We start from the raw sequence: 26,025 nt of genomic DNA on the forward strand, positions 1-26,025 counted from the left end.
TCAAACTTCAGGAAAAAGAGTGGCTGCGCAGGCGACTAACATCTGGCGCATTGCCAACACTCAGGCACTCTTGGCCAGATATGACAGGTTCCATTATGATACCCTTGAGACACTGTTGCAACACCTACCTGATCAGTACAAGGAGGGCGCAGAACTACTCATCCAGGAGGGTAAACTGATAACCAATGCTTCCATCAAGTGCGCTCTAGATGCAGCTGACACTGCACCCAGGGCCATCAACACTAGCGTTATGTTAAGGAGACACGCCTGGTTGAGAATCTCAGGATTCAAACCTGAAATACAAACTTCTATCCTCAATCAGCTAGTTAACCCAGACTTCTTATTCGGACCTGAGGTTGACACCACCCTTGAAAATATTAAAAAAGACACAGAGACTGCAAAGTCTATGGGGGCTCTGCAGTCACAGCAGTTTCGGGGTGGCTCCTTTCGTCGCTCCAATACTAGGGGCCCCTCAAGAGGCCAGTCAACACAACAGACACAATACAATAAGGGAGGGACACAATCCACCTACAATAAGAACAACCGGGTGGATATCGTGGAACCAACATCAAGGGCAGAGGCAGAGGAAACAGTTCCAGATCCTCTGCCAATACCAAACAGTGACGCCCTGTCACTGCCCCCCGACCATATAACACCTGTCGGGGGGGAGACTACAACAGTTCCTGCCAGTCTGGAAGTCCATCACCACAGACAGGTGGGTGAGAGACATTGTACAGTACGGGTATTGTCTGGAATTAACTTCCACTCCACCCAACATCCCACCAAGACACTGTCCTATGTCTGCAGAGCACTTACACTTATTGCAGCAGGAGGTCGTCAGCATGCTGCAAAAATAGAGCTCGTGCCTGTAGAAGACCAAGGGTCACAGGTGTACTCTCTGTACTTTTTAATACCCAAAAAAGGCGTGTCTCTCAGACCTATACTGGACCTCAGGCCTCTAAACAGTTACATTCTGTCAGAGCATTTTCATATGCTCACCTTGCAGCAAGTTCTGCCGTTACTCAGTCAGGGAGACTTCCTTGCAACACTGGATCTAAAAGATGCGTATTTCCATATACCCATACACCCATCACACAGACAGTATCTCAGGTTCACTATTCAACATCGAATATGGCCTGGAATCGCTAGATCACCAGGACTCTAGTGCGCACTACTAGTAAAAATATTTTTTACAATGAAACATTTTCCATACGTGTTTTCTCTGTTTTGCTTTATCATGAATTTAGTGAAGATTATTTGCATCAAATCAGTTTATACATATACAATAAATAATCAAAGATGAAAGACTTATACACATTTTCGGGGTTAGTACCCCTTCGTCGGGGGTCTATAAAGAAAAGAAAAGAAGAAAGAAATCGAGATTAATTTGGTGTCCTTTCTTTCTTCTTTTCTTTTCTTTATAGACCCCCGACGAAGGGGTACTAACCCCGAAATGCATTGGGTTTCATAAATAACTGTGTTGTGTATTGATTGATTTACAAAATGTGTATAAGTCTTTCATCTTTGATTATTTATTGTATATGTATTAGAGCTCATTGCCTAATACTGTATGCTTATGCTATGAATATACATTCACAAATAAAGTTTTTGAAAAAAAAAATCATTAACGCAGGTAAGTAACTTTTTTTTTTCCAGCTGGGAACCGGCTTGAATTTACTATACAAAAACAAAAGTTGATGGACAGAATGCAGAACAATGTCATACATTCACCCCAGTACAGAGATCTGGGCCTAAATCCATCGTTTCTTTGCACTCCACACCAACCCAGTTCAGAAATGGCCATATGCAAATCAGCCTTGACCCTGTGCCTCATGGGAACAGTCCAGCCCGAACTGCCAAGCCATGTCTTCCCTGGACCGGAATCAAGCATCCTAGGACCGGTTTCTGGCTATCAGCCAGGATAGCTTGACTCCAGTGGTGTACCTTTGTACCGCTTTGTTCGCCATAAGTTGGCAGGGTATGCTCACACGTGAGTCCCTTGCTCAGGGTCAAGGCTGATTTGCATATGGCCATGTCTGAACTGGGGTGGTGTGGAGTGCAAAAAAACGATGGATTTAGGCCCAGATCTCTGTACTGGGGTGAATGTATGACATTGTTTTGCATTCTGTCCATCAACTGTGGTTTTTTCATTTGTCACTCCAAGTGGGATGGGTATGCTCAGACGCGAGTCCCGTGCTCTCCACACCACTGGAGTCAAGCTATCCTGTCTGAAGACGGCTGATAGCCAGAAACCGGTCCTAGGATGCTTGATTCCGGTCCAGGAAAGACATGGCTTGGCAGTTCGGGCTGGACTGTTCCCATGAGGCACAGGGTCAAGGCTGATTTGCATATGGCCATGTCTGAACTGGGGTGGTGTGGAGTGCAAAAAAACGACGGATTTAGGCCCAGATCTCTGTACTGGGGTGAATGTATGACATTGTTCTGCATTCTGTCCATCAACTGTGGTTTTTGCATGAATTTACTATACAGCTGCTTTTATCAAGAGAAAGTTTTCATCATATTGTTCTAACCTGTTTTGTTTTATTTAGGTTTCCTTCTTAAAAGACTACAATGAAAGTCAAAGGAAGTCGATTGAGACCGCTTATACTATGGTGAAGCATCACCCAGGCATTCCACGGATCTGTTTGATTCACGGCCCACCTGGTACGGGAAAATCTAAGACTATTGTGGGAATTCTCATCCGCATTCTGAGCGAGGTAAAATTGTGGTTGCTTAGTCCTGACTTTAACTTCCTGCACCCCTACACCTTGTAGCAGTTAAAATTCGGCATTATGTCTCTGGCTTTAACTGATCCTCCACACCCTCTTCCCTGGCATGTCTCATTTTTCCTTGAATTCTTACATTACTGGAACTAAGTAACGCAAATATTTTCACACGGGTTATAGGGAAACTCTTTTGAAAAATACTTCTAACTGCAGATCCCTCACCTTTTCGAATATTTCCCTCCGGTGCCATAATGGATCCGGATGATTTCAAAGCTGTGCTCTCACACGCTACTATAGGAAGATGTGTGGCTCCGCATTCAGGGCACAAGTTGTGGGTACACTCCGGTACACCCACTATTTTCAGGGGGTGGACACCGTCCACCCTGCCAAGAAGTTGAGCCCCACAGAAGTATGTTGAACTTGTCCAGGTGTAATTTTCAGACACCAGGACACGTTCAGCAGTGCCTACACGTTGTCTGCTTTCCATTCCCATCAGCAACGTGCAGGTGTTAAGGGGGCTTTTTTTTCACCTCCAGCTGGGCCGAAGATAAAGGCTGAAGTTAAGGGGCCATCAGCCCTCCTTTTGTTTAAATATGCTGACTGGAGGCGACCTGTAACCTCACACTTTAAAGTAATTGCAACAAAGGGCAAACAAAGGCACAGCTTGTTATCTTTTCACAGGTACTTAGGAGAGGCATGCTTTTGATTATTTTCAGCCCCTGAACATTAGTGCATGCAGTTTAAGAATGTCAGATGTATTGGTCTGTCCCAGTATTTACAGAAATAACAATTTCAATAGCACTGTTTTTTTTTTCTTTTTTTGTGCTATGCATCGCAATGCAGGGTGTCGGAGCTCCTTACAAAACATACACATTATATATTGACAGTAAATCATGTAAATGTGTAAATCAATGTACAAGATGAGTGACATGAGGCAGGGTTGCAAGGTGCAGGAGTCGCATGTCCATATTTTACTGTGGTGTATTAGAAGGATTACAATTTATGAACTGCAGGTAAAAAAGGATCTCTGTGTTAAAAGCAGTAACCCGCCTACCGATCTACATTAAATAAATATCATCTGCATGGTAGATATCTGAAAGAGACACATTAGTGATGGATTCTTTACCTTAGAATTATCCTCCGGCATCAGACTGAATCAGGAAAGTTTTCGTCAGCAGTACTCCTGCGCGTCGGAAGGTGGCGTCTTGCGGCTCCGCGTCCGCTGGAGGCATCACGATCGCAAAGATGACATTGCGGCAGCTACTTAGACGCCACCCTCGTGCTCTGACGTCAGTTCTTTCTTTTTCCGCGCCAGCAAGCGTAGATCCAGAGAGAGCGGTATCCCCAGTCAATTTTTGACTTAAGTTTTTGGGACTTTTTCCTCATTCTTTTTTGACTATCCACTCCTGGTGCTGTAGGCATGCCCTGTTTTAAATCTTGCGAAGTTTGTCCCAACATGATGTCGGTGATGGACCCGCACCGCAAGTGTCTCTACCGTCTGGGGCACGACCATGACCCCACGTCGTGCCCCGAATGCCGGGCCATGGCACCGAAAACTTTGCTTAAGTGGTCCCGTCAGTTGCTTGAGGCCCGGGAGTCTGCTCCCTGCCGTTCAAGGTCCTGGTCCTTGTGGAGGTCGAGGGACCGGTTGCGGACCCACCGTCATCGTTCGACGAAGTCTTCGCACTTGCGGTCGGGTAAAACAAAGCACAAGAAGTTGCAGAAGCAACGTTGCTCTTTGCCTTCCCCTAGCCTGTTGTGCGACATGGCTGTGGGGGGTGCCATCCTCGTGGCTCCGGTGAAGCCTGCGCAGTTGCCGACAGCCTACCCGCCTATCCCAGGTCCGTCAGCGACTCCAGCCCAGCTGCAGGACTTTGTCAGCCATGTATCTCCTTTTTGGCCCGTCGGTGGGCCTGCGTGTTCAACTGGGGGTTACGTTACGAGTGGTGTTGCAGTCTATTGTACGCCTTTCCACCTATACCACTTCTACCCAGAGTACTGAAGAAGATCAGGCGCGACCGGGCTCAAGACATTCTTGTGGCCCCGGACTGGACTCAAAGAGTTTGGTATCCCGAGCTACTCCATATGAGCGTGGATCCCCCGATCCAACTGCCTCTTCAGGAGGATCTTCTGTCGCAGCAGTACGTCCTCCACCCAAACCGGTCCAACTTCCACCTCCATGCGTGGAGATTGAGCGGTGACAGTTGATTCCATTTGACTTGCCTCCTGAAGTTTGTGATATCATTCTGGGAGCCAGGCGTCCTTCCACTAAACCGGTATACGCCTGCAGGTGGAACAAATTTGTGGCATGGTGCATAGCAAAGGCTGTGGATCCCCTTTCTGCCCCTTTTCCAGAAGTTGTTTTGTTCCTTCTTTCTTTGGCCCAGCAGGGCTCTGCTCTGGGCACTATTAATGGCTACCTTTCTGCAATTTCGGCCTTTCTCAGGCTCTCTGATCAGCCCTCTCTTTTCAAATCCCCTGCCCTAAGTAGATTTCTCAAAGGCATTACTCACCTTTTCCCTCCTATTCCGTTTGTGATGCCATAGTGGGACTTGAATCTAGTTCTTACTTATTGGATGTGCGCTACTTCTGAGCCGCTTCACAACTGTCCTTTTTGTTTACTAACTTTAAAGACTGCTTCCCTGGTTGCCATCACATCCGCTAGGCGCGTGAGTGAGCTCCAGGCTCTTTCCTGTAAACCTCCTTTTCTGTCTGTTCATCTGGACAAGGTTGTGCTGCGCACTCGTCCTTCCTTCTTTCCTAAGTTGTTACTTACTTGCACATCGGGCAAACTATCACCTTGCCCACTTTCTTTCCGCTTCCGCACCCTTCCAGAGAGGAAGAGAGGCTCTACCGTCTGGACCCAAAACGTATGCTCTCATTTTACCTGAATATGCAAACACAACAGGTGATGGACCGAATGTGGATCGATGTCACACACTCACCCCAGTCCAAAGATCAAGCTAGCCGGGCTGATGAGAGGTGTTACCTCGAGTCCGGTCCTCGGATGCTTGATTCCGTTCTGGGAAGGACATGGCTTTTGTAGTTCGGACTGGACTGTTCCCATGGAGCACAGGGTCAGAGCTGATTTGCATATCCCCATTGTCTAACCCAGGGTGGTGTGGAGTGCAAAAAAACGATGGATTTGGGCCCAGATCTTTGGACTGGGGTGAGTGTGTGACATTGATCCACATTCGGTCCATCACCTGTTGTGTTCTCATTTTACCTGATTCGCAACAACAGTTCCGGTTGGATGACCAGCTCTTTGCTGGCTACGTAGGCGCCAAGAAAGGCCGGCTGTACACAAGAAGACTATTTCCCGCTGGGTCGTCTTGTGTATAAAAGCCTGTTATTCTCTGGCTATAAAGGAACCTCCGGTGGGGTTGTGCGCACATTCTACCAGGGCAACGGCAGCTACTAACACATTGGGACATGATGTGCCCCTACAAGACATCTGTCAGGCAGATACGCAGGTCTCGCTGCATACTTTTACTATGTTAAGCTACAACGGCTCTGTTGGGATGAACCAATTGCTTTGTCATACAAGTGTTTGTATCAAGGATTAATTTGAAAACAGTATACTGAGCATTGAATAAAGCTTGCAATACTTTGAGGTAAGAAAAATCTGAGTGCGCAAGGTGATCATATAACGAGCAAACCCAATAAATACAAACTGCTAGATTTTACGTGAAGCTTTGTGTTATTAACTTGTTTCATCATAATGTTAGGGCTGTCCAAGTCCAGGCTGATAAGATGGGCACCAGCTTTCGTAGTTGCCTCAGCACACCCGTGCAAGAGCCAACCACAGCTGAGACTTGAGGGGCCATCGAGAGGTCTGCATCGATCTTTAGTCCCAGACTTTTTACCACCATCCCAGGGGTAAGGGTTGTTCCTAGGTCTGGGGGCCAGTACAGGTCACACCAGGGATTCCCTCGATTGGTGATCACCAGCACCTCCGTTTTCTCAGCATTCACTTTCAACAGATTGTTGGTCATCCAGTTGACCGTGAAACTGAGCAGGTTTCTCACTGATTCCTGAGCCTCCTTAGTGTTTTCCAGCTAAACCAATAGCTGGGTATTGTCTGCCTAATTAAAGATTTTGCAGTTTCTACGCATAAGCTCCTCCACCAGTGGTTGTAAATAAATGTTAAAGAGCAAGGGCGATAGTGCCGACCCCTGGGGCACACCCCATGTCACGTCACTAATCCCAGACAACTGGTCTCCCAGCTGTACCCTCTGAGTTCTTCCTGACAGGAAGGATTCCAGCCACTTAAGCGCATGGCCTATGATCCCCAGCTTCGCGCTACGCTCCAGCAGGATGGTATGGCTGACCGTATCAAAAGACGCCGACAAGTCTAAGAGAATTAGGGCGCATGGCTGTTTATTCTCTGCCCTGACTCTCAGCTCGTCGGCGACCGAGGCCATAACTAGTTCTGTGCTGTGTTGGGGCCGAAAACCAGCCTGCCTGGCATGAAGTAGATGGTGTTCCTCCAGATGACCGGCTAATGTGCCCAGGAAGTGTTTTTCTAGAATCTTACTCAAGAATGGCAGCTGCGAGATAGGCCTATAGTTTTTTAGAGCCTTTGTGTCAGTTCCTGCTTTCTTTAAAAGTAGGCAGACCCTAGCTTCCTTTAACTGGGTTGGGAGATAACCTGCTTCCAGTGAGTTGTTCAGTAGGCTCAGCACCTGGGGCTGGATGCCTGGCAAGGCCATCTTAAAGATTCTCGGGGGCAAGGATCAGTGTTAGAGCCAGATTTAATGTGTCCAACAAGCTCTGCTAAGCGCTTGTCGTCGATGGATGGGAAACTGTTCATAGTCCTTGATGGCGCCTGAACCACCGGACTGGACAGCATAGTTGTGACTGGACGTGCATTGATATCAGTAATAATATCCTGTACTTTCTGGAGAAAGTAACTTTGGAAAGTGTCACAGTCTGGTTGGTCGCTCACAGAGATTTTTCCACCCAGCTGCGTGAGTTCCCTTAGTATCACAAAGGTCTCTCGTTGTATGTTAGTCGCCTCTCTAATTCTTCCCTCATAGAAAGCTGACTTTCTCTCCAAGATGTCCGCCTTATATTTTGAGAGTAGAGTTTTAAAGGTTTCAGCCTCTGCTTGACAGTAATTGAGTCTCCACCTTCTCTCCGCCTTGCGGAGGGCTCGCTTCTTCTCTTTCAGTGAAGCATCAAACCATGGTGCTCCCTCCCCTTTAGATCTAGTCCTCTCCCTCCGCTCAGGGGCTAGTTTATCTAGAGCGGCGAGCATCCAGGTCTTTAACACAGTAGCATCCTGATCCAAGTTTATGCCACTCGTTTTAGGGGGGGGCGGAGGAGAGCAGGGCTGTGATTAGAGAGTTAGCCTCAATCTTCTTCCAGGGCCGAACTTTCCTCCACAACTGATTTGGGACAGCCAGTACGGGGTCACCCGGAACCCAGCACTTAATCATGAAGTGGTCCGACCAAATGCAAGGACTGACCTCAATTATTTCTGTCTTAGGCAGCGAGGACCAGACAAGGTCCTATGTGTGGCCCTTCACATGGGTAGGACCCACTACTAGCTGTTGCAGGTTGAGCGCCGAAAGATTGGCTTCAAACTCTGTCTCAGTAGGCTCTCTGGGTACCTTGTCCCAGTGGTAGTTGAAATCACCTACCACCAAAAGGGACTTGTATCTGGAGGCCAAATCCGTCAGAAGCTCAAGAAAGATATCATTAAAATCCGGTGAGCTCTGCGGCGGGCGATATACAACCAGCATCGCAATGCATGAGGATTTAAGTGAGATTTTTATCCCCAGCAGCTCCGCACAGGCACAATTTTCTGCTATGATCTGTGTTACTGTAAGACTTTTTTTAAACAAAATGGCAACACCCCCCCCTCTACAGTCATTGGGGCGGTTATGCCACAGCGCGTCATTCTCAGGAGGTAGAGCGGCCAGAATGTCTGGCGTTGATGCCGTACCGAGCCATGTCTCTGAGAGGGCTAGGATATATATTTCACCATCAGCTAGTAAGGAAAAGACCTCTAAATGATGCTTATGCAATGAGCGCGTATTGAGTGTCGCTATTGTTAGGCCATGAGACTGACGGGAAATGATTTTAGGGTTAATCTGGGGGCATGCGCCCTCTGTCTGCACCAGGGCCTCAGCCTGTAATTTGGCCAGCGTTACCTCATCTAGCCCAGTGGAGCCTGTCTTTAGGGCCCGAAGGCTGTCCGGCGAATAGGTGCGTGGTCGAACAGAGTTAGTGTCCCCTAGGTCCGTCCTGGCCCGGACAGGCACAGACGGGCTTTCCTCTGGCGCTCCTCCGGCGCGCCGCTGCGCGCGATCTCTGCGCGCTTGCATACTAGTAGATTTAAGTAGTATGTGGCTGAGGGTACTCGCAAAGACTAGACCGCTAACCCCTAAAACGTTGTGTCAGCGTCTCTAGCCCACACCCAAGATGGCGGACGGGCGTGAGGCGGCGAGGGAATCACCGAAATGGTGAGATGTGCTTCAAGTAATTATTATGGTGCGAGCAATGCGATCAATTGGGTGAGCGTGGGGTCACAAAATAATACTATGACAAGGATTCGAAAATTTCCAAATTACAATAAACAAATTTTAAAAAGGAGCACAACTCCAGTCGGTCTTAAGTCATCTACTGAATTCCAGTAGTAAGGTCTGTAGGCAAAGGAGGTCATTCCAGAACATTGCCGCAAGGTAGGAGAAGGAGTGCCCTCCACTGTTACTGCAGCAGATGTGGGGGGTGTGGGTGAGGGCAGAGGTAGGTGGAGTGCATGTGTGTGGCGGGGTGGTGGAAGATCAGCCAGTGGTTGATGTATGCTGGTCCCTAGTTGGGGAGGGCTTTGAAGTCAAGGGTCAGCATCTTGAACTGACATCTCTTCCTAATTTGGAGCCAGTTGAGTTTCAGGACAGTGCTGGACTGGGAACCAAAACCGGCCCTGGCAAAATGGTCTGCTTCCCCCCATGGGGCATCATTGCATTGGGAGCAGTTTTCCAAGCTAATCACCTCCGTCTTGTCTGTGTTGAGTTGTAGGCAGTTGTTTTGCATCCATTCGGTGATGCTAGTCTTGCATCTGCGGAAGTTTGTTAGCTTTGCGGAGGGGTCTTCTGATAAGGATATGATTAGATGGGTATTGTTTGCAGAGGATATGATGTCGAACAGGGTGAGGCCGAGGGAAGAACCTTGAGGCACTATGCAGATGATGTTAATATGTTCCGAGGTGAAGGGCAAGAGGTGGATTTTCTGTGTCCTGCCTGTGAGGAAGGAGGCGATCCACAAGAGGGTGGTTCCTTAGATTGCGATGTTGTGAAGCCTTCTGATCAAGATTATGGAGAGATACTGTGTCGAACTCTGCTGAGAGGTCGAGGATCAGGGCTGCCCTTTTTCCTTGGTCGAGAATGGATCTAATTCTGTTTCTATTTAGGGTGGTTCTGTCCCTGTGAGGGCTATCAGGAGGGCTTGTTTGTCCGTTGTGCGTGAGCTGGTTCTTTGATGTTGAGGATTCCGTAGGGGCCTCGGTAGGAGGGTTTTGGTTCCCCTGTCAGTGTTAGTGAGTCCAGGTGTGATGGGGTGTCTGTCGCCTTTTGTCAGAAGCATTGAAGGAGTTCAGCCCATTCCGTGGAGATGTGGTGCCTGCACACTGAACGGATCTCCTCTTGTCTGATGGCGTGTTCCTCATCTGCACCCCATTTGCTGACTGCTCCTGTTGAGAATGGACCTGATGTTGTCTGTGACTGCAAGACGTTGAGAGCATTAGTCCATTGGCTTTCTGAGATCTTGTTCCAGCTGTGGGCTGCTGGTGGGCTAGGAGGGTGGTGCCAGGGAGTCCAGAGATGAAGTGGATAATTTTGTGGTCGGTCCAGGTGGACTCAGTGACATGGCTGTACTTGATTCTGTTGCTGGCCGTGACGATCGGGTTAAGTGTGTGTCCTGCGGTGTTGCTGGGGTTTATGACCAGTTGTATGATGCTGATGTTGCTCATGCTTTCAATGAGGTTGGCTATGTTGGTGGTGGTGGGGTCGTCCAGGTGGAAATTGAAGTTGCAGAGGAAGATGTAGTTATCGGAATCAATGGCGAGCAGGGCAATGAAATAGAGTGGTATTGCAGAAGACAAGGCAGGGTCCTGGGGGTCTGTAGGTAAAGGTGTCTCTGATGGTGGATCCAAGACTTGTGCCTATGTTGCTTTCATTTATGCCCGTCCTGATGGGAGAAGGGAATCCGCTGATGACTCTGGTGTCCGACCACATGCTAAATTCCTTCTCGACCCAGACTGAAGTGTCACTTCGACTCCACTCCACCCTACACCCAGTTCCTGTACAGTTTGATTCCTATACTACTCTCTACCATGAAGCTTTCCTCAGAGGCGTTAGCGGCCTTTTAGTTCCAATTCTGACCAGTTTGCCACGACTCGAGTTGACAGTAGAGATGATGCAGACTATTTACTCCACGCATTATAATGGTGACAGTTTATACATGAACTCACTGGAGTCCCTGATAGAGGTGGATTTCCCCTTGTCCTGCCAATGGAAGAGCGCGCTTCTGGGTAGCCAGGTGCTGCGAACCAACATCCCTGATTTTAATTTGCAGCACTGTACTACTCTGAGTTTAATAGTCCAAGCTTCCACCAGCAAGTTGAATCCCAACTCTTTTCCACCCACCGGCACTGCAGTCACTCTAGCCCACTTGAGGGTAGAAATGCTGATCATACATAGATGAGCAGGTTACCCATAGCATCGATCACGCCCGGCATCAGCCTCCAAGCTGCTTCAGTTTGCTCGTAGCGGCACACAACCACCACGTGGTAGATTAGAACCTACATCTTTTCTCAGGGTCACAACCTATCACATCTAATAAATGGTCACTCTACATTAACCAGCAGGATCACCACAATTTTCCTCCCAATCAAAGGGGCTTTCAGATGAGGACCTATCCTTCTTACTGCAAGTGATGTGTGTTCTACTCTCCATAGGGACCATTGAGATGGTGCCGGCCTTCGAAATAATAATGGGTTGTTACTCCCACTCTTGCCTCGTGACGAGTGGGAGTAGGGGTGACACCTTGGTGTTCCAGCCATGTCCAGAGGCGCAGAGCATCCTGACAGAGGGTCCACACCCAACCCCGCCCTGTTTGTTGCAGTACCACATGGCGGCGGTGTTGTCCGTGAACGCCTGCACTACACTTCCCCGGACAGAGGGAAGGTATGCCTTTAGTGCAAGACGGATCGCCAGCAGCTCCAGAAGGTTGATAAGGAGCCAGGACTCAGCCGGAGACCAGAGGCCTCTGATCTCCCTCTCTCCCATGCGGCCCCCCATCCCAGGAGGGACGCATCTGTCAATACTACATGCTCCGGTTGGGGAAGGGAGAGAGATCTGCCACTGACCCAATCGCGGTCCGTGAGCCACCACTGCAACTGGCTCGCAGTGCCCTCCGAGATCTGGACGTGGTCGGATAGGTTGCCCTGATGCTGTGCCCACTGAAACTTCAGGCCCCACTGCAGAGCCCGCATCCGCCACCTGGCGTGATGCACCAGAAGGATGCAGGAGGCCATCAACCCCAGGAGCCGCAGCGTCAACCTGACCGAGACCCAGGATAAAGGCTGAAAGATTGGAATCGGAGCCTGAATATCCCGAACCTGCTGTTCGGGGCAGATAAACCCGGAACTGCGCTGAGTCCAGAATCGCTCAGATGAAAAGGAGCTTCTGAGAAGGGCACAGGTGTGACTTCGGAAAGTTGATGGAGAACCCCAGCGAGTGCAGGAGGTCGGCCGTAGTCTGGAGGTGGGAGACGACTGTCTGGGGCAAGCCCGCCCTCAACAAGCAATCGTCGAGATAGGGGAAGACCGAAACCTCTAATCTGCGCAGATGAGCTGCGACCACCGCCATCACTTTCATGAACACCCGTGGGGCGCTGGTAAGGCCGAAGGGGAGCACGGTAAACTGAAAGTGCTCGTGGCCTACTGTGAACCGCAGGTAACGCCGATGGGCCGGCATGACGGGGATGTGGAAATACGCATCCTGCAAGTCCAACGCTACCATCCAGTCTTCTGGGTCCAGGGCAGCTTGGACCTGAGCCAAAGTCAGCATCTTGAACTTCTTCCGTAGGCCTCCTTTGCCCTTCTTGGATACCAGAAAGTAGTGGAAATGGCAACCACGTCCTACTTCTGGCCCAGGAACGCTCTAGATGACCCACTTGGCCAAGAGACCGTAAATTCCTGCAGAAGTTGCAAGTGATTCCCTGACATGTGGTGGTACTGGTTTCTGGCTATCAGCCGCCATCCGCCAGGATAGCTTGATTCCAGTGGCCTGGAGAGCACGAAACTCACGTCTGAGCATACCCGTCCCACTCGGGGGGACAAATGCACAACAATTGACGGACGGAATGTTGGATAATGGCAGAACATTCACCCCCAGTCACAGATCTGGGTTTAGTCCATCGTTATTTTGTTTCACCAGACCACCCCAGTTCAGACATGGCCATATGCAAATCAGTCTTGATGCTTGATTCTGGTCCAAAGAAGACATGGCTTGGCAGTTTGGGCTGGGCTGTTCCCATGAGGCACAGGGTCAAGACTGATTTGCATATGGCCATGTCTGAACTGGGGTGGCTTGGGGAGCAAAATAACAATGGATTAAACCCAGAACGGTGACTGGGGGTGAATGTTTTGCCTTTGTGCAACATTCCATCCATCATCTTGTGTGTTTTGCTGTATTGGTACTAACGACATCTCATGTTTTTTTAAGCTTCACAACAATACATAATTCTCTGTTATAACTGCTGAAGTGGCATAAAGCGTTCTGTCGTTCATACTGACATTGTCTCACTTCACCCAATCCAATAATCTGAAGCTCAATTTGAGATATTGAAGTCTGAGATGCCATGATATACATATGTCCTGGGGGACTAACGCACGGCGGGAGCCGAAGGAAACTGCAAACCCTGCTCATACCTGGTCACGCAGTCTTGCTCTCCCCCCCCGCCGCTCTACACCTCACGGCCGCCGAGAGGGGTGAGCGTCTGCCTTGCAAACAGGACTACATTTCCCAGCGTCCCCTCCTGACATCCGGGGACGCTGATTGCCGAGTCTGAATCCTGCGCCCGGAGGCGCATAAGAGGGAGCAGGTCCAACCGCCTCGCGGGACGCGCGCGGGCGGAGCCCGGGCAGAGGGCGGGCCGTCTACGGCCGTCCACGGACGACAGGGGACGGGACGGGCCACCCCCCTAACACGCTGATATGGGTAAGCGGAAAAATTTGTGCCATGGGTCTAATCAATCACAGAAGGCCAAAATCCCACGCAAGTCAGACACTATTATCTCCTATCTGACCTCAGCTGTTGGAGTTATTACCAAAGAGATTGCCCAAGCAGAAAAAGAACTTGGATTTACACCAACCCCTCAACAACAGCAAGGGCCTGGCATAATAGAAAACACCCAAGAATGTGCGCCTGTAACACCGGAAACACAGCACCACATCCCCTTACTTTCCATTCCAGAGGATGATATAGGCGAAATTACTATCACAGGGGTGCCTGCCAGGGGGCAGGGAATTGTATCAGAACAGTACATAATAGAGGCCCCCCCTAACAAACAAACCCATGGGCCCAAACCCTCTAAAAAATGTCAACAAAAAACCAAACACCTATCCAACATTTCTGCAACAATGGAGGAGGACCTGGTTGACAGATTAAGTAAAAGAATTGAGGGCCTTATAAACTTACATATGGAACCAATACTTACCAACATAGCCAAAGACATAGTCGACGTCCTTAATACATGTGTGGCTGGTCTGCTAAAGAAATGTAACCTCATTGATTCTGTCATGCAGGAACAGCGGGCACTTCTAAAACAAAATTTTGCTGTCTTACCTCTCCCTGTTGGGGATTCCACTGAAGCCGCCGCCAACGTTGCTATGAGCGAAAATTACTGCTCAACATCAGGCACAAGGGTGTTAGATGGGCCACCAAGTGTAAGGTCAGTAGGTGCAAACCCACCCGATACGACCGCCACTAAAGATGGATCCACAACGAGTGGGGACAAAAAGATGAACACAGGGTTCATACAGTGTTCAACTAAATTGCATCTCCCACCCCAAGCTGCCCCATTTGTAGCAGTTCTGGTGGGGGTTCCGCCTCTACAAACCAACGCGAGAGAGAGACCAAGTGACTTGCTGGAAAGAACTAGAAATTGGTGTCAGCAATACTGCAGTGGGGAGGAGGATATTGCTTCTGACATAATCACAGCCAGAAGAGTGGGCTGGGTTGGTCCAAGGGAGAAAACGACAAAGGGAGATTGCGTAGTGATCAACTTTAAAACCTGTTCTGTAGCAGAACGGCTCTTTTGGGATGGGTCCGTTTTATTACATTCAGGCATCCGCCCTCTCCCCCTTGGATACTTTTATCCACCCCTTCAATATAGACCCAGAAGGCCTCAACCACCCATGCCTCGCCCAGAGAGAGGGTCTAAAACACCAAATACACAAATCCCATTGAATAACCAACACGACCGAAGTGGTAAAACTCTATTGAAGGAACGCCCACCCAATATGGAGACATCTAACCCCCTGGGTTGTACCGTGACCAATCGTTTTGCCCCACTATCAAATCTCTCAGAAACTGATTGACTGGATAATTCAGGCACACTACTGACTGAGCCAATCCAACCGCATTCCACATGCAAGTTGTTAAGTTGGAACATTGCAGGTGTTAGAGCCAAAATGGGGGATCAGATATGGAGGGAATATATTTCAGGGTTTGACATTATATCCCTACAAGAAACTTGGGACCCTGATAACTCCTTCTCAATGGACGGTTATTGCCATTTCTCCGTTCCTGCAAGGAAAGGTAACGCAGGTAGAGCCAAGGGTGGTCTACTGTTATTTTTCTCTTTGGACCTCAAAGGCTCTTATAAACAACTGGACACAGGTAGTCAGAACTGCCTTGCAGTAGAATTCGCTGGGTCTAACACACTTAAGCTGTTATTTATAAATTTTTACAATACTGCTGAAACAGATAATAATTTTGATCTGTTAGACCAATTTATTAACAGTTATAGTAGAAAGTCAAATTCTTTTGAGATTTTGTTTATGGGGGACCTAAATATTCACCCCTGTAGGAGCCAGTGTGGGAGTGAGGATTATGAGGGCCCTCAGTTCTCTGCATTATCCCACTTTGAACACACTAAAGAAGGGGAAAATCTGGAATGCTTCCTAGCTAACTGGAATCTTTATGAATCAAGTTGCGGGCAGGGTGAAATTAGGATCCCCACTTTTAAGGGTAAGGACAGGGGTACAATTATTGATTATGTTTTTGTTACATCTCATTTGTTACGTTTTGTGTTATACTATAATGTGGAGGTTTCAATCTTTAGCGACCACAATCCTGTGCTATTGGAGTTGGCAACCGGAGAATCACTGGCATTTAGGGACTCACAACATAGAGTTCAAAATGATGTTGCCACCAGAGATCAGGGGAGAAGATTAAAATGGACGAAAGTGGTACCTGATATCTTTATAGCGGACATGATGGTTGCAACCAGGGCAGAGATAACAATATGTTCAAACAATGAGGCAGATGGAAGTGACATTGTTAATGCCTATAATGTGATCTGTTTTCACGTAAAAGACAACCTAATTACCAAGGGGAAATCTAAAACTGGGCCAGGTGAGAGGTGGTTCAATAAAAAATGCTCAGATGCACATGCAGCCCTACTTAAAGCACTTAAAGCTACCCCTAGGGATAAGGACTTAGTAACTAAATGCAGACGGGCATACAAGTTGGTGATGAACGAAAGAAAGCGGGAATTAAGGGATGAAGCATGGCAGAAACTGTTGACACCGGATGTTCTGAGAGATAGCAGTAAATTTTGGGCCACAGTCAACCAACCTGTCTTCGCAAACTCGGATAATGGCCCCATGGACTGTAACATCACAGATGAGGCCTGGATTGCACATTTTGAGGAGATTTATAGCCTGCCCCTAAACTGCCAAAATTCTGAGGTTCCATTCCCTGAAAACACCCTTTCAAGGTTGACCTTTGAAACCGCGGAGGTGACGAAGGCCATTGAGGAAATGTCCAAAAATAAGGCGCCTGGACCAGACGGAGTCCCAGCTGACCTATTTAAAGCTGCCCCAAGTTTGTGGTCTAAAATTTTAGTAAACGTTTTTAATTCTATTACAAAAGATAGTATCCCACAATCATGGTTAACGTCAACCATCATCCCGGTTTATAAAAAAGGATCTAGGCAGGACCCCTCCTGCTACAGACCAATTTCTTTGATAGATTCCTCTGTTAAGGTTCTCGGAAGGGTGATCCTGCATAGATTAAATGATTGGCTGACGGAAAAAGGGATCCTTTCCAATATGCAATATGGTTTTAGGTCAAATAGAGGAACCATTGACCAATGTTCAAATCTGCATTTATTGGTTAGCAAGTATACTGCGGCTAAAGAGGGCAATCTATATTTGGGTTTTATGGACCTATCCTCTGCATTCGACCTAGTTAATAGGTCGAAGCTCTGGATGGGTCTTCTTGAGCTAGGTCTGGACCCTCCCCTAGTGCACTTTATGGCAAATCTCCATACAAACTTATCTGCCAAAGTAAGAGTGAGTATGGATGGACGATGTACAAGGCCATTTAGTTCCAAAAGAGGGGTAAGACAGGGGTGCATCTTGGCACCTCTGTTGTTTACACTCTATATTAATGCCCTGGAGGCTGAGCTGGGGGAGGTCTCTCAGGATATTCCGCGTATAGGGGAGCAGGTAATACCAGTTCTCCTGTATGCGGATGATGCTGTACTTATGGCCCGCACTGGGGTGAGCCTCCAAAAACTGCTGAACGCCTTTGGCACCTTTATGAGTAACCTTGATCTCAAGGTCAATGCAAAAAAATCTCAGGTTTTAATCGCAGGGAAGGGCAGAAATAAGGGGAAATTAAAAAATTTCTATTGTAATAATGAAGTGGTTTGTAGGGTGTCTTCCTTTCCCTATTTGGGGGTACTGTTCGATGAAAAGGGCACCTGGGCTCCACAAAATACAAGTCGTAGTATGCTTTTTTGTAGAAGTGTTTCGGGCCTTATGAGCTTTGCTAAAAAACTGGGAGGCAGACCGGTTGAAGCCATCATTAAGGTCTACAAAGCTAAATGCTTGGCAGTGGCCTCCTATGGATGCCAAATATGGGGTTGCACCGTACCCAAAAAAATACAACTAGTAGAAAATAAATTTCTGAGGGGGCTTCTTTCAGTCCCCCAGTCTACGCCCACATTTACAACACATACGGAAGTGGGGATCGGATACATCTCAGACCATATCCAAATAGCACCCCTTCTGTATTGGCTAAAAATCTGGCTTAATAAAGAAATTACTTTAAACCACTCCATTATTAAAGACTGCCTTCATCTAGAGAGGGCTGATAAAATTGTATGGCTGAATTATATCAAAAATGGTCTGCTAAAAATAGGTCGCTCAGACATGTACTATTCTCCCGAATTAATAACCAAAAAGGATATTTTGCCAACAAAAAAGGCCCTAGAGGACCTTTTTAAATTAGATCGGGAGGAGACGGAGCTGAGAAAGCCTCTTGTTAGACAAAATTATGGACTGGTTAGCTGCCCAGGACCGGAACCATATTTAATAGTGGTGAATAATCGACACCACAGATTTCTTCTGACAAGATTCCGCCTAAACCTGATTCATTACTCCTTAGGAGTATTCCGCACTTGGTGCGCACCTGACAAGGCGGACCCCTGCACTTGTGATTGCTTCTCATTACAAGACACACTCCATTTTGTCATGTTTTGCACTCACTATGAAGTATGTAGACGGAAATATCTGTTACCACTCCTGAAGAAGGCGGGCTTTATTCAGGTGAGGCCCGCTCTAATATACCTAATGCAATTGGGTAACCCTTATATAATGTTCTGTGTGACCAGTTTTTTGACGGCAGCCACTCGCATAAGGAAAAATACCATCAGCCTTCCGCAGATCCAAAGCTGTTTTGAGTAATGTTTCTCTTGTGTAAATACGTATTCCATTTTACTAAGGCAATAGTACTGACAGTTTTTAAATGGTATATATATATATATTTTTTTTTAAACTTTTAATATTTGAAATTTCTCTTTTTAATATGTATTGTATTTTTTAACATTGATGGAAAAAATGTACTGTATTGAAATTTGTTAGATTGTAACTTTTTGTATAATTGTACCTTGTCTTTTATGATATTAATTTTATCGAATAAAGAATATTTGACTGACTGACATATGTCCTGGTAAGGTCTCACCTTGTCCCAGCTTAATTTTTGTTGTACTAAGAAAGCATTTGACATTTTTAAAATGTATATATTTTAAGATCCATTTCTCAAGATTTGTAAATTATGTATTTTCCTAGGTGACACTTAAAGGACTTGCCAGACAGTTGGGTCCCATAGTGGTATAATTTGTAGATGTTATAGGATGTAATTTATTGTAGCATGCCTGATACTGCTGTCAAGTTAGTACAGTTTGTCAAATTTTTTGTGAAAAATATTTGTAACAGACTTTTCCCCTAATCGCCTCAGTTGAAACCAATTTCTTAATAAAACTCATTTATGGCCTAAGGTTGACCAATTGAATGGAGTTCTAGGCAAATCTAAGCTTGTCTTGACTATAGGCAAAAAGATGGTTCTAAACAATTTGTTCCAGGCCTGGTTTATCCAGGAATTTATTTTGCCACAGTGCTTCCCACCCATAATTTAGAGATGGTAAACATATTGCCTTAGTAGCTTTTAGAAGTGGTGCTATTGTAGGGCTATTAGGGTTCAATGTAGCTGCTTCGTTTTTGATGGATTACAAAGCAAGTGGCATTTTCTATTGTCCATTTCCTTAAGTTCTCTGGTGGTAGAGATGCAAAATACTTTTTAGTCTGCATACAAAAGGATCATCGATCTGTGGTTAGCAGGATCTTGTTTGTAGTCTTCCTTGAATATTGGGCATAAATGCAAGCTGGGCCAAGAAGTTGTCAAGTTGCACGTGTTAACTGCATCTCTCAAACTGATTTTTAAACGTTTATAGCTAATAACTTGGTTGCACCTTAAAAATTGTTGCTGGGAGCCCATTTGGCACTTGGGCTGCCTCTTTCCTGCTTGTATTGATAGCTTGTAGTACTCGTTAAGAGGTTTCCCAGCAGTTTAAAGATGGAACATTTTTCCTGTTGGGCTCATTAGTCAGAAGGTTGTTGGGTTACTTGTCCACCATGATTTCCTGGAGACTCTACGAGATGTTAAATTTCCATTCCAAATTAATTTTGGGCTCATCAGACACATGTAATAATTTAATATACAAACTCCATTTTGTGATTATTACATTATTTGCCAATGGAATTCTTCTGCAACTTGTGATCTTGTATACAGAGAGCCAAAAGTTTCTTAAACTCCGAGATTAACTGAGTTTTTGAAGAGATAACCTCTTTTTTTCTGCACATATGGGACCACCAGCCAGAGGTCGGGTCACTCAACCTAACTGATTCACCCCCGCGCTAGCTGCCACAGCCTCCGACCCCCTTTAGTTTGCCCTTATAGTTTGCCTCACCCAGTGAGGAGCAGAATTTGCCATCACCAGCCCCACTGGAAGTCTTTAAGCTCTGACTAGTGGGTTTTGCGAAACATCCAGAAGAGCTACTCCATCCATTTCCTGGAAATCCCTCCACCCATGCCATCCACTTACCACCTTCTGACAGAGGACCAGCTCTCCTTGTTCCATCAGGAAATGTTGAGTCTTTTGGCCAAATGAGCCCTCAAGACGGCGCCGGCATATGAAGTAGGTCATGGTTGGTATTCCAGCTACTTTCTGTTGTCCAAAAGGACGGACGCATTTGTCCTAGTGTAGACCTGTGCCTTCTCAACTCCTACCCGATAAAGGAAAAGTTCAAAATGCTCACTTTAGTTCAGATCCTGTCTGCCAGGTACCCTGCAGATTGTATGGTAGCGTTGGACTTACAGGACGCATATTTCCACATCCCCTTCCTGCTGGCCCACATGCGCTACCTGTGGTTCACTGTGAGCCAAGAGCAATTTCAGTTTGCCATGGTCGCATTCGGCCACACCTGTTTTATTTGGGAGTAAGGAATGCACCTTTATTCAAACTGTGTTTTAAAATATGCCCCTTACAGATATTTTTATATTTAGAAAAGGCCAGTCACCCTTTTTCTGTGGTAAAATATCCCCCTCCCTTCAAAGAATTATTCATAGCAATGTACTTTCCTTTCATGTGCCCTGTACAATGCTTGTCAAACATACTCCATGAGTACTTCTTTGCTGCCAGAATTAACTATCTTTTTCCTTCCTGCCTCTTAGAATCCACCTAATGATAAAGCACCAAACATGAATTTAAAGAACAAACGGAACCGCATCCTGGTGTGTGCTCCTTCCAATGCAAGTATTGACGAGCTTATGAAGAAAATAATCCTGGGGTTCAAAGAGAAATGCAAGGACAAAAATCATGCTCAAGGTATGGGATCTTGTGAGATGCATTCACACCAAGTGCCTGCACTCAGCATTTATTTACGCCACGGGTCGCTAAAATGTTGTTGAGAGCCATTGCTAGGGAGCTATTACATGAAGTGGAGAAAGAAAAGTATTAGTATTTTTGTGCTATGGAAAAGGTTACCCTAGGTGGCCTGGGGTGGGGAGCGGAAAGAAGTCAATGGTGCAGCCTGGACTAGGGCATGTGAGGGCAGCCTAGTCATAATCATGTTGGTGTAAGCCCCTCTCCTCCAGAAGAGTGTTACTTTAAGTTTCTATTCTTCTTTCGTTTTGTTATATTTGAGCCATGTGTTGAGGAGGAGGATTTTTGCTACTGGTGATTCTGTGGTCTCTAGTTAATTCATAAACATGTAACATTGTTTAATAAGTGTTGGGGTCTTAGGTCAAATGTTTGCTGCTTCGTGTGTAGTGATTAAGATTTTTTTTGTACGTGTTGTGAATCATGTTTCCAGGAGTCCTTGTGTGAAACTCGGAGTTCCGAACTGAGCGTTTTGACAAACAGCAAGCTAAGAGCATGTTTTTCTGCTTTTATTTGGATTTGTTTTTACATGATTCTGAAGGGCTTCCAGTTTCTATTAATACCTTCCTTTTTAGGTTGGCGCCTACCAAACAGCTCAGTCATCTGGTTGCAAAGGCATATAAGAGTTGTGCTGACACCTCACCTAGGAATGCATTACTCCCATTGCTTAGCATTGGCTTTGTGTTTTGTCACTCAAATTTTCTTGCTTTCTATTTGCTGGCTTTTTTGTTTGAGCTTGTTCAGCATGTATTAGTCCCTCCAGTGGAGCTCAGCCTGTTTACTGTGTGTCTGATTGATTTCATGTATTCTTTCCCCAGCGCTCGCTTTTCAGGAGCTCTATTTTTCTTCATCGTAAAGCACTCCATGAGAGTGCATGTGTTTTGCAACTGTCTTCCTGGTGTGCTTCCCTGCACACCCCAGCGCTCCACATTGTTTTGTCGCATGTGTGCTTTTCTCAGTCCTCATCCAGCTCTTGCTGTTGTCCTCTCTTGCTCTATCCTCTTCATCCGCCCTCTGCTAAACGTTGATCTCTCGGGTCCTTCTCCTCATCCAACCCTCCATATTGTCCTTTTGCCTGTTATGCTCTCCCCACCCAGTCCTTCAAATTGTCCTCTCACCTGTGCCCTTCATTCCCCTGCCCTCTGTGTTGCTTCGTCTCCAGTCCACTCCACCATTCTTTCTTTTTTTAAAGCACTTTTGCTCCCAATTTTTTTAATGGTTTTTGTAGCTACTTTTTAATTGCCAATGCATCTCTAATTGATAAAAAAGAAAATGCTTGTCTCATTTTGTAGGTACACCCATGCGTGTTGGCATGCAAATACAAATTGACTTTGTGGTGTCCTAGTACTCTTTTTAGGTCGAGCAGACCTACTCTCAATGCGTGAGCATTGAGAGTGTCTGCTTCAGACCTTTTGTGGCCCGTATTTAGGAATGTGGACAGCTACCAGACGCGCGCTTTGACGAGGCCAGATTTCACCTCGGGAGCGAGCGTCTGGTAGCTGCGCATGCGCAAAGCCCTTGCTCACACAAAGGCAGCCCCCACCCCTCTGCATGCACGCACGCACACACAGGCGCGCGCATGCACACTCAGGCATACGGCACACATACAGGCACACATACAAGCACACATACAGGCACACTATCCCCTACCTCGCATTCTCTCTCAATCACACATAGTCACGCATGCGCACACACATTACCTCACGCGCACACGCGCGCGCACACACTCCCCCCCCCCCCTCCTCTACCCCCCCCAGGCATACACACAGGCACGCACGCACGCACTTCACATCAGCCCTGGGCCCTACTCACCGACTGCGCTCTTCCGGCGGGGCTCCTCCTCCGCTCCGCTCTTCACGGCGTCTCGTCTCCTCTTCTTCTCAGGTCCGAGGAGCCCCGCAACAGGCGCCACACTCCTCCTTCTCCACGGCCCCCTCCTGGGGACCCGGGCTACCTCGGACCGGCAGGGCGCTCCATGCGCTGGCAGCTCGCGGACCTCGGGAGGCGGGACTTCCGGTCGGCCGCGACCGGATTGGCCGGCCGGCCAAGAGCTTCCGGGTCGCTGCGGGACTTGTTTGTAAAGGGTATTCTCAGTACCACTGCAATTGCGTTCACACTGTGCTGACTGTTCGAGATGTGTTTTGTATACCCGAGCGCTGGTTTAATAATGTAAAACATGTTTCAAGATGATCTGTTTGAGCCGAAATAGAGACAGAAAGTGGACTTCCGCCTCAGACTGCATAAGAATAAAGCAGCCATCTTGCAAAGGATATTCTTCAAACATGTAACAATTGAAAAAAAAAGACTTTGGACTAAAATCGAACAGAAAAAACTGTCCAATGGTATTGAAAATAAGTCTCATTCTTGCCTTTCATGCAAGATTATAAAACATTAATAAATACGTTATCTATAAGTTTGTATAATATTCTTGGGGGGGGGGGGGGGGTGGGGGGGGGGGGGGGCGGGGAATAACGATGCACCGGTATTTAGTCTAAGCCTTCATAGGTCTGATAAAATGAGCGTTTTATTTCGATTTAGCCTTCGCGTTCACAAGAGCACCGTTATACATAGAGATGTGACGTTGCATTTTTCAGGAAGTAATCTCTAACAGAGCACTTGAAAATGTACCCTTATGTCCCATGGATGCAAAAGAAAACCAGAATAGATGCTTTCCTGTCACGTGACTATGACGAGCAGCTTCTGCGAGCCGTCTGACTCACGTGCAGATGCGCCTGCGCCGCATGTTGCTTCCTGTCCATCCAGCAACATGGCAGGGATGGAGAGCTGGGTTTGCAGCCTGGTGGAGGAGTTTGTGGTTGGGCAACAGGACAGCAAATCTGCAGAGGTGGCAGCAGGTACGAGAGGCACAGGGGCATCGAGCCGATGAAATGGCATTCAGTTGATTAACGCATGCCTTACTTTCAGGCAAGAGCAGACTGCACGTTTCCCAACCACAGAGTGTTGATTCATTTCTCAGGGGTGCATTTCATGTATGGGCATAAAAGTATATGCTTTGTTTTCACGACCGATGCACGTCAACTGCTATATCCCCTTAACCTATTGGCACGATTTATCATTTTAGATAAGGTATGCTCTACAGCGGTTGCAGTTAAGTTGCATGTTGAGTACAACTTGTTCATAACCTATATAAGGGTTGCGCGCTGAGTAAACTATGTTTTTAGCTGATTGCTTGTTGAGTTGAGCGCTTGTCAATAGGGCCCCTACATACCATTCGCCCTCTTAAGTGTCCAAGGAGCGTTCTCATGAAGCCTGGACGATCCATTTCAATTCTAATTCATATGAATAATGTTTTGGTGGCAGTGAGAGTTTGTTAGCAGGGAGACCTTATTTAGGCCCGTAGAGTGTTTTGGCTTATTTGATGCTTGTTTTTTTTAGCTTTATTTACCAATCCATGTAGGTTTGGTACATACAAAAAAACAAATGAGGTCCTCATTTTGTAGATGCATGCAAGTGTGTTAGTGCACTTCTACAAATGACATGACAGCCACATCATAGCCTTAAAAGGTTTCTGTGCATATATATATATATATATATATCAAGCAAAGCCAGTGAGATCAAAGCCGGCCTTCGGGGGAGACGTCCCACAGCCTCATGGTTCCCACTGCTCCACGGTTCTCAATGGCAGGTATCAAAGTAGACAGGTCATGAGGCAGCTCATCGAAGGCAAACCTCAGAGGACCTCAGATGAGGTGTTTCATCACTACACGGCTGCCCAGCCCCAGACAAAGATGCATCGAGGCAGAAACGGAGAGTGGACAGGAGCAGAGCCCAACGGTAACTGGCCCAGAGCAGAGCAGACCTCGGGGGAGAGATGCCACACGTCTCCACAGCTTCGCCGCTCCCACAGTCACACCACCCCAGTAAGCAGCAGGTAATGATGCGGCTTCACAAAATCGGCAGGCACACAGCTCTGCGACCCTCAGCTGGGAAGTGAGTAGTGGGACCAGACGAGCAGGCAGGCAGACAGCGAAGTGGCTTCACAGTAGCTGAAAAGTCGGAAGCAGGCAGCGTCTTCTCGGCTCCAGCGGCCCCGCGGCACCAGCAGACGCGCAGGTAGGCAGTGAAATCAGCGGGGTCGACCCTACTCCACGGCCCTTGGATAGCACTTAAAAAGTTATGTTTTGAGCTTAGCAGAAAGCTATCTGTTGGATCGCAAAATGCTGTTTGTAGGGATCATAGGTGGAGGATCACTGCGGCGCTAGCGGTGGAGCAGGGAGAGCTTCAGCGCATATGCTGCTTCACACCGCCATCTTCCTTTTCCCCCGTGCCATTGTCTGGATATTTTTAAATGGTCATTAACTATCCACCCGATCTTTTGCCATGCAAACTTGGGCCCTGTTACATATTGCATCTGTGTTTTTTGGTATTACAATTCTTGTTAGCTGCAGAAAATACTGTGCATTGCCTTACCATTCGGTCTGCATCAGCGTCCATACCCGACCATCAAAAATTCTCACACAATATATCTTTTAATGTAGACATTCCCATATGCCCCCAATGACACAATTTCAACAGCCGTTCCCTTATACCTGCTGGAGGAATGCATTTGTCATGTCTAAAAATCACCAATTACGCTCCATTTAGAAGCCACTTGAGCAAAAAAAAAAATGTAGAGCACCTTTCATACTTTTAATGGATGGCTAACCATCACGTATGTATTTCGTTATCAGCTTAAGTTCATTATCCTTGGAATTTTTTTCAATCCATGCTTCCTCCCTCAATGCTTCTCCTAGTGCCGCAAACACTTCCGTCACAC

General features: G+C 47.1%; 1 protein-coding gene across 5 annotated transcripts in view; it reads left to right on the plus strand.

Moving 5' to 3' along the window:
* Positions 1-26,025, plus strand: part of SETX (senataxin) — a 631,151-nt gene that overhangs the window by 441,735 nt on the left and 163,391 nt on the right. For all 5 annotated transcript variants that reach the window (XM_086924766.1, XM_086924768.1, XM_086924765.1 and 2 more), the window contains 2 exons: positions 2,550-2,717; positions 21,041-21,194. In XM_086924766.1, the coding sequence (XP_086780892.1) occupies positions 2,550-2,717; positions 21,041-21,194 (322 nt within the window). The remainder of the gene's footprint in view (positions 1-2,549; positions 2,718-21,040; positions 21,195-26,025) is intronic.

This window comes from Lissotriton vulgaris, chromosome 5 (genome assembly GCF_964263255.1).
Source record: "Lissotriton vulgaris chromosome 5, aLisVul1.2, whole genome shotgun sequence".
NCBI classification, from domain to species: domain Eukaryota; kingdom Metazoa; phylum Chordata; class Amphibia; order Caudata; family Salamandridae; genus Lissotriton; species Lissotriton vulgaris.